Here is a 13,845-nt window from a genome sequence, read left to right on the forward strand (position 1 = left end):
ATAGAGTATCCTCCTTTATCTCATTTGATCAATGTAAATTTGAAGTCTACTTTGTCTGAGTATTGCTACTCCTGCCTGTTTTGGGGGACCATTGGCTTGGTAAATCTTCTTCCAGCCTTTCACCCTCAGCTAGTGCTTGTTTCTGTTAATGAGATGGGTCTTTTGTAAACAACAGATTGTTGGATCTTGCTTTTTAATCCAGTTTGTCAAATGGTGTCTTTTGATGGGGGAGTTAAGTCCATTAACATTCAGTGTTAATATTGATAGGTATGTGTTGATTCCTGTCATGTAGTTGTTTTCGTTGTTTAAGGGTTTGATTGTGTGTAGCTGAATCAATGCTACTCTCTGATTCCTTGTGTTTTCTTCTCCTGTAGTTTGGTACCACCTGTCCTCTCATGGTTTTGTTTTCTTTTATTTTCTGTGTGCATAATTCCTTGGAGAATCTTTTGTAGTGTTGGCTTGGTGGTCATATATTGTTTTAGTTTCTGCTTACCTTGGAAGACTTTTATTGCTCCATCTATTTTGAATGATAGTTTTGCTGGGTAGAGTATCCTAGGGTTGAAGTTATTTTCATTTGGTGCTCAGAATACCTCACTCCATGCCATTCTTGCTTTTAAGGTTTCTGTTGAGAATTCTGCTGTGATTTTGATGGGTTTACCTTTGTAGTTATTTGTTTTTTCTCTTACAGCCTTCAATATTCTTTCTCTATTCTTTTGCTTGTTGTTTTAATGATAATATGTCATGGGGTAGTTCTATTTTAGTCAAGTCTGTTGGTGTCCTGGAGGCTTCCTGTATCTGAATAGGCATAACTTTCTCTAGATTTGGGAGTTTCTGTTATTATTTTATTGAATATATTATGAATCCCTTTTGCTTGCACCTCTTTTCCTTCTTCAATGCCCGTGATTCTCAGTTTTGGTCTTTTGATGGAGTCGGTTCATTCTTGCATATTCCTTTTGCAGGTCTTGAGTTGTTTGATTAATAGCTCTTCAGTTTTTCCTTTAATTTCCATTTTATCTTCAAGTTCTGAGATTCTGTCTTCTGCTTGTTCTAGTCTGCTGGAGTGGCCTTCTATTGTGTTTTGTGTTTCTGTTTCATTCTTTTTTCTGAGGTCTTCCATATCATGGGTCACTTCCTCTTTAATATTATCTATTTTTGTCTTTAATTCATTTATCTCTCTATTTATAGTGTTCTCTGTTTCACTTTGGTGTTTATTTAGGGCTCCTATGAGTTCATTTATTTGTTTCTGTGTCTTCTCATATTCTTTATTTTTGGTGTCTTGAAATTTCTTGACTGCATCTTGTATGTTTGGTTAACCATGCCTAGTAACATCTCCATGAAATTCTCAGTGATTACTTGCAGGATTTTTTCTTTCAGGGTGTTCTTGTGGATATCATTGGATTCCTTGGCATCATTTATATTTGTTTTGTTGAAGTCCAGAACTGAATATCCGTTTTCTTCATTTCCCTCTGACTCCTGTATTAAATTATTTTTTGGGGGAGAATGGTTTCCATCCTTTTTCTTCTTCCCATTGCTCCACTTGGTACTGTGCAACTGTGTTCTTGATAGTCTAATTGGTGGTTTCAGTCATCCATTTTCTTTCCCTTGGTTTAATTTTGTTTTGTGGCTGTATTGGGTTTTTTAGCTAAGTGTTTGTGTGCTATTTCTGTCCCTGGTCTGGGTGTAATTTAGTATGAACTAATTCACAATAATAAAACTAACAACAGGAAAACCCAAAGCAATCAACAGGGGGAGATGAACAAACAAGAAACAAAACAAACAAACAAACTGCAGGTTCAGGAACAATAGAATTTCAGTCTTAGTTTAAGTTCTGGTGTTACTCCTCCAGCATCCAGTCCTGGTGCTGGTATTTAAGCAGAAGCTCTGTCATAGTCTCGCCAGGTGGTTGGGTACTGTTTTTTTTTTTTCTTCTGTTGTTCAGTAGCAGCTGTTTGGTCAGCTCTTCCGTCAGTGAGGTATGGCAGTTTAAGTTTCAGTGTTCTCCTCAGGTTCCAGAATCAGCTTTGTAGCCCACTAGCTGTCCTGCTTTGGAGTTGGCTTTTTGCTGTGCTTGTTTAAGGGGGTCTTGTTTCTTGGCCTCGCTCCCTTTCTCTGGGGAAGGTCAGTGATCTGTCAGCTGGCCCTCTGTGTGCTGTGATGGTTCACTGTTTGTTTTTCAACTTTGCGGAGCTGTTTGACTTTGGGTTTTGCTCACTGGCTTAAGAGATGAGCTTTGTGGTCTGCTACCTGCCCTACTTCAGGCAGTGGCTGGCCTTACTGTCTGTCTAGCCATTTGTTTACTGATCATTAGCATGGAGATTAACTCCTTGACCCTCTCCCCTTCTCCAGTGTGCTTTCATTGTTTCCATCCCCTCTGCTGTGTGCTAGTTTTCAGTTCATTGTTTATTGTTCAGTTTTGTTTTGCAGGGGGGTCAGTCTGCCCAGGGGGCTATGCTGGTTTATCCCAAGGGTGGCTGGGGGAATACCGTGTGACACTTGGCGCTCACATGTTTGGTGTGCTGAATGCCTCCCAAGCAGGTTTGGAGCCAGCATCTGGAGGTGCAGCAGCTCTCCTGTTTTCTCAGTGTAACATGGCATGGAGAAGCTTTCTATGGGCTAGGGGCTCAGGGTGTTGAAGTTTTGATTCTTCTTGGTGCTTTATTTCTGCCAAGTGTGGCTCCAGCACCTCAGCACAGTTTTTGATTCTCGGAGCTGACGCTGTCTGCTTCTGTACCCTAGTCACCATCTTGGATCCTCCTGGACTAACTTCTTATCTTCATTTGTAAAGTATCTGTTTAATTTTTCATTTGGCTGCTGTCTTTTTCTCTTGATTTGGAGTTTTTTTTTAATACATATCCTAGGTACTAGTAGACTTCTGTTGGATTAATATATTACAAATATCTTCTCTCATTCTTTGGATTATCTTTCCACTTTCTTAATACTATCACTTGATTAGAAGTTCTTACTTTTATCTGCTTTGTAACTTTTTCTCTTTATTATTAATATTTTTTGAGTTAGGTTTAAGGACATCTTTGCCTGTCCTGTGGCCAACAGGATGTTCCATATTTTCTTTTCTACCTTTGTTTTATTTTTCACCCTTAGATATGTAATCTATCTGGGACTGATTTTTTTTTAATGGTTGGTGTAAGGGTCTACATATAGTTTTCTTCCATGTAAATATCTACCTGACCCAACTCTCCCATTTCTAAAATGACATAATATTGTTGAGTATCAGTATGTATCAATGACAATCTTTGCCTCTGTTCCTATTGTTGAATTTGATTTGAATAGGTGAAATTCTACATTTGATATTATATAATGATTTAAGTTTTTCTTCAAACTGAAAAAGAATCTTTAAGAATGAAAGTGGTCCTGGTTTTTTGCATTGTGTTAGTCCAAATACAGACTTAGTTGCCATATCAAAATTGAAATAAAACAGTGGGTTAAACAACATAGAACCTGGCCTCTCATCACACAATTCAGGAGCATCATTCCAGGGCTGATATAGTGGCTGTATAATATCACAAACTCAAGTCCTTCCTTTTATTTTCTCTGTATCACTCAACACTTGGTTTCTAACTCATTGTCTAAGATGATTGCTTCTCTCTTTGTTACCTCATCCTTATTTCCAAGCAACATTTAACAGCAAGAATAAGACACTGCATAACTCCATGCTCTTCGTACTAATAGTAACCTAGAAATTGAACATACCAATGATATTTTTATCCTGTCGTCCAAAATTTGGACATAGCCACATTCAATTGCAAAGGATGTTGAGAAGTGCTATTTTTAGCCATGTGGCCATATCTGAGCAGATATTTGGGAATTTATTACTAAAGGAAAAAGGAGTAAATAGTTATTGATGGATAGTTAGAGTTTGTGTCATAATACTCTCATCTACCATTCTAGGTTTCCCTCAATGTCCTTAATCTGATCCAGATTAAACCTGCATATTGGTAGCCTAAATGTAGACCTCTATTTGGATGGTATTCATTACTTGGCCCTCTTTACAAAAGAGACCATTTTTTTTTTTGGTGGTGCTAGAGTTTGAACTCAGGGGCTCTTTACCATTTGAGCCACCCCACCCACCCTTGGCCCTCTTTATAAGAAGCTTGGTGATCCCTTAGCAGCCTAGAAAATTTTCCTGAGCCAGATAGTTGAAGTCATGTCTGTGTGAGATCTGTTTATCAGACTGTATGATTAGGAAAGGTGGTGATAATAACTTTTGTAAGTAAGACAGAGTTGGACTATATCTCCATAGTCACCCAACAAGATTGTGGAAGAGTTCAAATTTGAATCCAGAGTCTGTTTTTCTGTCAGATGCTCTTCCCACCACATTATGTTCCCAGTGACAACTATCACTGTAGATTTGTATTTTTGTATTAATTATTCAGTTTCACATATTCATTGAGGATCTAACATAAATCCAGAATTGTGGGAGGTACTAGAAGACACAATCTATAGATGGAATAATAAGCACTTTTTACATGAATGATTAGAAAATAAAAGGTTTCATTTATTATATAATATGGAGTCAGCTCCCAAACACATATGTACTGTACAACTTTTGTCCCATAGTCAGAGGGATGGGGCTGATGGTAATGAATATGTATCATTCATTCTTAAGAAACCAATTTGTATCTTCCAAATCTAAATGTCAATACCACTATTTTATATATAGAAGACATTTATGTTCAATCACAAAATAAATCAAGAAGAGAATTATCTTAGGATCTGGAATTCCTTCAGTTTTAAGTCTAGTGTTCATTTTTTTCCCTTCTGAACTTAAGTAGCTAAAACCTTAGGGTTAGTTTTCAGTTGATGCACAATAATTGTATATACTTATGAGTTATAGTATGATAAGTCAGTATGTGTACAATGTGTAATGATGAAATCAAAGTAATGAGCATTTCCCCATCTTTAAAGACTTATTATGTCTTTATGTTAGGAAACTTTAAATTCTTCTAGATAAGACATATAATAAATTGTTGTGAAATATAGTTATGTGTTATGTGTTATGGAACATTAGAACCTGTTGTACCTATGTAACTGCATTTTACCTAATCTCCCTCAATCCTCTTCCCAGCCTTTAGTAAGTACTATACTCTACTTTTTTAGCTTCCACATTTGAGTGAGAGATGCAATATTCATCTTTTGGTGTCTGGCTTATTTTATATAACATAACACCCACTAGTTCCATCCATATATTTGCAAGTGACTAGATTGCATTCTTTTTATGACTAAATAATATTCCATGGCATATATACATACACACATATATCTCACATTTTCTGTATTCATTGAACCTTCATTAATTCCAAAAATATTTAGTTTATAAGAAATAGTAAGAATGTTGTTCAACATTCCTTTGATTGTTTTCTCAAGTATAAATCTGGCTGGCCACCCATGGCTCACACCTATAATCCTAGTTACTCAGGAGGTACATACCAGGAGGCCAGCCCAGCAAATAGTTCCTGAAACCCTGTCTCAAAAAGCCCTTCAAAAAAAGGGCTTGTGGAGTGGATCAAGGTATAGGCCTTGAGTTCAAAACCCAGCAATGCAAAAAAAAAATCTGATCAATAATTCCACTTTTCAGTGAGTACTGATTGCCCTCAAGATTCATTCCAAACTCTTTAGTCTGGCATGCCAGACTTTTTATAATCATGCTGTTTACCTCTTCCATCCCATCCCTTACCTCCTCACCCAGTCACCCTACACATACCATACCACACTACAGCCGGACTATGTTAGTTACTACTCCCCAAATGCACCAAATGATCTTTCACCCCTGTGCCTCCACATGGGCTCTTTCTTTTCCACTCTTTACCTAGCCATCACCAGCTATCTCCTACTCATTCCTTAGGTCCTGGCTAAGACATCAGCTCCTCCAGGAAGTCTTTCTGAACACCCCTGGCTGGATTGGATGCTCCTTTGCTTGTCAGGGCCTCTGTCAGCTGATGCTCTCACTGGCCTATTCTCCTATAAATCTCTTCTACAAGTTCAAGAGTTCCCAGATACCATGTAAACAAGCAGGGACTATGTTTTCTCAGCTGTACTCTGGGAGCTTAGCTCAGTAAATTTGTTGGGGGTGAATGACTAGATGAATGCACAATGAGTCACTTGTTTGTTGCTTTCTTATATTTTCTCAGAACTACAACCAGCCCCCTGTGATGGCCTTAGCCGTACCCATTGCTGTAAAATTCCTCCACAGAGGCAACAAGGACCTGTGCAAGAATATGTCTAACTACCTGTCTCTGGCTTCGATCACCAAAGCAGATCTTTTGGCTGACCACACAGAAGTCATAGTGAAGAGCATCCTCCAAGGTACAGTGCAAAGGCTGAGCTCAGAACGTGTTTTAGGAGCTGTAAGACATTTTCATGAAGCATTTGTGGCTGTGCAGAGTGAGACATAGAGCATGTTAGATCTGCTTTGCCACAAGGTGACTTGTGAACATACATAAAGTCCCTGGGCTGGCTGAGTCTGTGCCTCTTCCTACCTGGCAGATGAATCACTTGGACTCACTAAAAAGTTGTAAGCTTCCTTCCAACTTTCTGAGTTGTAAGCTTTCTTCCAAATTTCTGAATTTGGAGAGCTCTGTTCCCCTTGACTCTGGTTGTCTTGTGCTGTGGAGAAGTTGTCTCTGTGACTGAGTGAAACAGGTCCCACTGCTGTCTGTGGTAGATGGAAAACCTCTTTTTCCTTCAGTTTCCCAAAATAGGATATGTCATTTTTTTTTTAGAGAAAAATACACAGAAAATGTGTAAGGACTTCTCAAATGTGAGCATGACTTGGGACTAATTTACTACTGCAAAAGGAATCAAACCAGGACACCTCTGTTAGTTGTTTCGACATTTGAATGAGAGAAAGTCAAATTAGTCCACACGTTCACCTTGTCTTTTCTTTACCATTTGGTTTCAGATCTATCGGAAACCATGTTTTTTGAATCTGTGGTCAGAAACAATATATTCATCCAAATGTCCCCAGTCATTAATAAAAATGCATGAGGTCCATGCGTATCTCAGCCCATATGTTACTGACACAATCTGCCTCCCATGCTCAGGTTGAACATAAACCCTGTGAAGTGATCCTAGTGCCAGAGTGTCCCTACATGTGCTCTCCAGGCCTGTCCATAAGCCCACACTCTTCTTCTGCCCACAATTACTGGCACAGTATGCTGTGATGACATCTTTCTCCAGACCCTTAAACCCAGCAGTCTTTGAGGCTGTCCTGGAGCTCCCAATGATGGACTCCACTCTGAAGGCTCCATGTTGCTCTGTCAGGATAGCAGCCTCTGCACCTTTTTCTTATTTACCTGAAGCTTCAGGAGTCACTAGTGATCCACTAATTCCATGTGGCCATATGGGGCAGGAAAATAGTAGACATCTGAAGTAAAACAGATGATTTTTTTCTTACCTAAAACTCTCTTTCCTTTCCTTAAGCTCAACTATCTACCTAGGAGCTGGTATTACCCTAGTCCTCCAGTTTTCAAAATGTCTGCTGCCTGCCAAGGATTAAGATTTTGTTCCTGACTTGAGCTCATTGAATCAAACATTAACTAAGGGGCTTCTTAGCACCCCTAAGCTTCTGACTAGCCCCTTATCCCTGTGTCTGCTCAATGTCAGGTACATCTGATAGGCACATGACAGTGAAAGTTTATCTCTCAACCTGTGCTTCTCTATTAAAATTTGTCATTAATAATGCTAGTTAGTTCTTTCTTTTCTAATTTCCTTTGGCTTTGGGATTAAATGACTAATTTCTTTTTATATGCAATATTAAACTTGCTAAAAGTCTAGAAGAGCAATTAATAATTTTTTCAACACATCAAAAGATGTTTGAAAACATCTTTTGGAATGAATTTTTTATAGAAATTACAAACTCTTAAATACACCAAACATTCTAAAACCATGATAGTCAGACTTGCCAATAGCAGATTTAAGGAAAAAAAATGAATTGGATTATTTCTTTATAGCTGCCAAGAGCTTAGCTCATTCATTTGGGTTTTTTTTTTTTTAATGCTTTTTCAATGACAAAGAAATCTTTGAAACACAAAATACACTTTCAAAATTCACTGCAAGCATTTGAAATAAACAAATGACTTGGTTTATTTGATCTGGCACTATGAAAATTATCATAAAACAAATGGTAATTTGACCTATAAAAGTTGGGTTCAGGGCTTAGAATTTAGTATTGATGCAACTGTAAAAAACTCCACCATTACTCTTACAAGTTGCAAAACAGAAGGGCTTTTGCTGACTCTAAGAGTAAGTTTCCTGCTCTGCAGACCTTTGTCATATCAAACACTTTTTTAAACATTTTATTCATTTATGATAGTTACACAAAGGGATTCATTGTGACATTTCCATATATGCATGTAATGTTCCCCAGTTTGAATCTCTCCCTCCATGGCTCTCCTTCTTCTCCCTTTCTTAAAATAACTTCAACAGGTTTCAGTACCCCATATTCATCATGCATCTCAGCCATATTCACTCTCCTTTACCCTCTTCATTTACCTCCTTCCCCCAACTAGGGCCCTCCCCTTAGCTTGATCTGTTTCACATTCCTGTCCTTCATTAAGTGTCTGTTCATTGTTCAGTGAGGATTTTGCTTTAGTATTTTACCTGTGAAAATACTGTGCTTAAATCAGTCTAACCCCCTCCACTACTATTCCTCATCCTTTCCCCCATCCTATGCTGTTCAGAAGTTTTCAGTGCATTTCATTGTGTCTTGTTCCTACCCAGATGTGGTGTGTTTCACACTCTTTATCGTTCTTTACTTCTTTTTCTCCTTCCTTAGTCTCCTCGGACAGCATGATTTTTGGACACATGCTTTGTATTTATTTATTGTATATATGATAATGCTTTTATTTGTATTGGATCTTTCACATATGAGTGAAAATGTGTGACTTTTGTCTTTCTGAATCTGGATAACTTCATTGAAGATGATGTTCTCCAGTTCCACCCATTTACCTGTGAACAACAAAACTCACTTTTTTCTGATGGCTGAATAAAATTCCATTGTGTATAAATACCACATTTTTCTTAATCCATTCATCAGTTTTAGGGCATCTGGGCCATTTCCGTAGCTTAGCTATTGTGAATAATGCTTCAGTAAACATGGATGTGCAAATGTCTTTATTGTATCCTGGATTACATTCCTGGTTTACATTCAGATAGTTGCCTAGGAGTGGCATAGCTACATCATATGGTAGTTTTATTTTTAGTGTTTTGAGGAATCGCCATACTGTTTTCCACAGTGGTTGTACTAATTTACATTCCCACCAACAGTGTATGAGAGCTTCTTCCCACACATTTATATAAGCATTTGTTGTTTGTGTTCTTGATGATAGCCATTCTAAGAGGAATGAGGTGAAATCTTAATGGTTTTTTAAAATTTTTTATTTTTTTATTGTTGTGCTGGATGTTGGCACATTGTAGCATTTACAAAGTTTCTTAACAAGGTGTCAAAAATATTGCCGCAGTCCAGCTGCAGCAACGGCTCCAGCTCTGGCCTTGGGTGCTCAAGTGGCGAATAACAACATGAACTCAGGGCTATGCTGGGCAGCAATGGTGTAGTTTATTTTCTGAAGAGAGTATTTAAGAAGTGCAGACAAGCAGGAAGGAGTCCGTGGCAGTCCCCAAGTTTCCCTTGACCTCTGTACTGGGATTGGCTATCATGTTGCTATGGCTACAAGCCCAAGTGTGGAACATCATGTTCTTGGGACCAGGTTTTTCCCAGTCCCATGCAAAGACGGAACAGTGGAGTTCAGCAACTATCCTTTTGGACTGTTGCAATCTCTCTTAGGGCTGTTGCACAAAAGCTACAGTGACTCTGCTCCTTTCCAAGAGGCTTTGGGGGTCCTGAGGGTTACCCACATCTCCCTCTTTTTTATTTTTTATGAAAAAGGCATTTAGAAATTTTTCTTTTTTGTGACAGTTAGTTTCTTGAGTGATTAGTCTTTTTAGCCATATAATACTAAGTAGACCCAAAAGCATGAGTCCACCTATACCTATTAGTCCAAAATTAAACCAATGACTAGAATTGAGTTTGTCTAGCTGAAGTCTCTTCATGGGTCCCATCAATGGCTGTGACTGGTTTGATGCATTGGAAAGGCAGCCATCTTGTTCGTTGTTCATGTTCTGGAAAGACACAAGAATACCCTCGGCCTGTAGTTAGTAAAGGGTCAGGTCCCTGACATGTGTTTGTCTCTAAATTTTGCCAAAGAACATGCACAGGTGGGCAGGTGTTCCATGCAGGGAAGTGCTTTTCCATAGGTGTAATGCCTTGATCGTCAAGTGAGAAAAAATTTAAAGTTAATAGGATGAGATGTAATTGGGTATGTGGAGACTTGGGGGTGAACTCTCCCTTTTTTATTTTAAAAAGTTGGTTTTTGATCTTTTGATGTTGTTGTTCTATAATGGCTTGGCCTTGAGGATTGTAAGGAATTCCAGTATTGTGAGTAATGTCCCTTAAATTACAGAATTCTTGAAATTTTTTACTTGTATAGGAAGGATTGTTGTCTGTCTTTGTGGACTTTGGAATTCCAAAGGTTGCAAAAGCACCAAGTAGGTGACCAAGGGCATCTTTGGTAGTTTCCCCTGTGTGGACTGAAGCAACGAGGACACCAGAGTATGTGTCCACTGTCACATGAACATATTTTAAGGTGCCAAACTGTGGAATATGAGTGACATCAGTTTGCCAGATATGGTTTGCTTTTAGACCACAAGGGTTGATGCCAGTATTAGGGCCCAAGGTAGAAAAGTACTGCAGGTGGAGCAGGCCCTAATAATATATTTGTATTGATCTCAAATCAAGATTGGGAATTGTTTGTGTAACATGTTAGCACTCTGTTGTAATAAAGAGTGGCTTTGTAAGCCCTGTTGGAAAATGGAAGAAGGATTTTGAGAGTTCTCAACAGCAGTGACAGAAATGAGCTGATCTACTGCTTGATTTCCCTTGGCCATAGGGCCAGGCAAGCCTGTATGTGAATGGATATGAGTAATAAAGAATGGAGAAGTATGAGTATGAATGGCCATTTGAGCCTGCGTGAATAAGTGAAAAATGGTAGAATGAGGATCTCCTTTTAGTCCAGCTGTTTCAATAGAGTTAATGGCTTTAACTACAGATTGGGAGTCTGAAACTATATTGACTGGACCAAGGAGAGCCCTCGGGGCTACAAGAACTGCTAAGATTTTGGCATGTTGTGCAGTCGCTCCTGGAGTTGCAATGTTTACTTGTTCTGTACATGTCCCCAAATGGGAGTAAATGATATAACCGGCTCTCCCTTTACTGGTGCCATCAGTATATACTGTAATTATATTGGGTAGGGATTTAGTGGCTGTGATGAGAGGTAGAATCCAGGCCTGAGAAGTTAAAAATTTTATGGTAGGGTCCTTAGGATAGTGATTGTCAAATTGTCCTGAGTAATTACTAATTGCAATTTGCCATAAATAGTTTTGTTGATAAAGGTAGTCTATCTGAATATTAGTGAAGGGAGTAATTATGAGTGATGGATCCTTGCCAGACAATTGTTTGCATCTTTGCCTTCCCTTCATAATTAGATATATTACCTCTTGTACATAGGGAGTAATAGTCTTAGGTGGTGTGTTATGGGTAAAGAGCATCTCTATCATCTTATTTGGCCATTGTATAGTAGCCCCTGTTGGAGTAGTTGGAGTACCCCATATGAGTAGCTGGAGGGGCTGACTGGGGTCTATCCTGTTGATGACACTATGCTGAAGAGTGGTTTCAACAAGTTGTATAGCTTGTGCTTCTGGAGTTAATTTTCTTAATGAGTTTAATTGTGAGTCTCCTTTTAATAGTTCAAATACAGGTTTTAAAGAGTCTGAGGGAATCTTAAGAAAAGGCCAAATCCAATTAATGTTTCCTAATAGTGTCTGTAATTCATTTAATGTCATAACCTCTTTTATGTCTAATTTTAGTTTAGGAGGTTTGACTATATTATCAACTGTAGTGTGTCCCAAATATTTGAATGGTGGACAGAGCTGTGTTTTGTCAGGAGCTATATTTAAACCTTCCTTGGCTAGGCATTTTTCTAAGTCTCTGAGGGCCTGCTGTACTAGTGTAAATGAGGATGAGCAATTAAAAGATCATCCATATAATGAAAACATTTAATTTGTGGTCATTCTTTATAGACGGGTATAAGAGCAGCATGGACATAGGCCTGACATATGGTGGGACTGTTTTTCATGCCTTGAGGTAATACTTTCCATAGATATTGTTGAGCTGGGTTTTCATTATTAATGGATGGCAATGTAAAGGCAAATTTTACCTTATCATTGTCACGTAATGGGACATAATCTATAATTATAATTGCAAATCCTGCAGGAATCATGGCGGGAGAAGGGAGGCCAGGTTGTAAAGCTCCCATGGTTTGCATGGCTTTGTTAATGGCTCGAAGGTCATGTATTCATCTATATTTGCCTTAGGCCTTTTTTTCTTTTACAAAAATAGGACTATTCCATGGACTACTGGAAAGCTCCAGATGTCCAGCTTTTACTTGTTGTTGTACCAAAATATGAGCCTGTTGTAATTTTTGTTCTGAAAGTCACCACTGGTCAACCCATATAGGCTCATTGATTAGCCATTTAAGTGGTAGATCTGTGGTCTGGGACTTCATATCAGGGCCCCTAGGAGAGGAGTGGCTACAAGAATAACCAAGGCCACAGTGATAGGAGAACATTGGGAATGGGCCTCCTCCCAAGGTCTCATGATTGTCCTATCTTGTTGAGCCTGGGAAAGGGCCTCCCCCCAAGGTTGAGCTTTGTGTGTGGTAAGTCATGCACAATTGTTGCATGATGGCTCTTCCCCATAAGCACAATTGTAGTCCTGTAATTATGAAATGTTGAAAAGTCCCTGAATTGCCTTCTTCATTCTCCCATTGGAGTACCCCTGCACTAATCTTGGCTAATTGAGGTCCCTCTACTCCTTGTACTGTGGTTCCTTTTTTTGTTCCCCAATGTTTACTCCATGATTGAGGAATAACACTGATTTGCTCCTGTGTCTAGAAGATCTTGAAAAGCTATTCCCCTAATATAGACAGTAGCTAAGGGCCTTTGATCTAAAATGGATTGAGTCCAATATATGGTAAAGGCAAATATATTGCAATCTTGGCATCCTTCTGTAATCTGAACCATTGCCTAGAGCTAGAAACATAGACTATTGTTGGAGACTTGGATTGCAGCATAGTATAATAAGGATGCACAGTTAGTCCTTGAAGAAGATACTTTTCATTCCCTATGATTATTCCTATTAATTCTTTTACAGAGTTATAGAAATGACCAGGTTTTCCCAGTCCCACGCAGAGAGAGAACAAGGGAGTTCAGCAACTATCCTTTTGGACTGTTGCAATCTCTCTTAGGGCTGTTGCACAAAAGCTACAGTGACTCTGCTCCTTTCCAAGAGGCTTTGGGGATCCTGAGGGTTAGTCACACTGTATCATACTTGAAATCCCCCCTTCTACTTCTCTCCCCCAACCTCCCTCCCCTCATTCCTGGGACAGTTTCTACAGGTGTCATTTTTGCATTTACATACATGTGTATACATTGTATGCACCATATTCATCCTCCTATGGCCTTTCCCCACCACCTTCCCCCTCCCAGTGGTGCCAACTCTCCCGACCCCCAGGCAGAGCCTGTTCCACCCTCCTGTTCTCTGATTTTATAGAAGCAAAAACATAAAAGATAAAATGAGAAACATGATGTTTTGAGATTCCTTGTGCTATTTCCCTGCATATATATTATATGTATATTATATATATATATTACAACCCCAATTGGTTCATCTCTACCAGTCCTCTTTGCTCCTCCTTAGTCCCCTTCCCTTACTGG

General features: G+C 38.9%; 1 protein-coding gene across 11 annotated transcripts in view; it reads left to right on the forward strand.

Annotated features, from left to right (window-relative positions):
- Veph1 (ventricular zone expressed PH domain containing 1) overlaps positions 1-13,845 on the forward strand; it is a 297,471-nt gene that overhangs the window by 47,047 nt on the left and 236,579 nt on the right. For all 11 annotated transcript variants that reach the window (XM_074073910.1, XM_074073906.1, XM_074073909.1 and 8 more), the window contains one exon: positions 6,147-6,321. In XM_074073910.1, coding sequence (XP_073930011.1) covers positions 6,147-6,321 — 175 coding nt within the window. The remainder of the gene's footprint in view (positions 1-6,146; positions 6,322-13,845) is intronic.

The sequence above is a fragment of the Castor canadensis genome, chromosome 5 (genome assembly GCF_047511655.1).
Source record: "Castor canadensis chromosome 5, mCasCan1.hap1v2, whole genome shotgun sequence".
Lineage (NCBI taxonomy): Eukaryota > Metazoa > Chordata > Mammalia > Rodentia > Castoridae > Castor > Castor canadensis.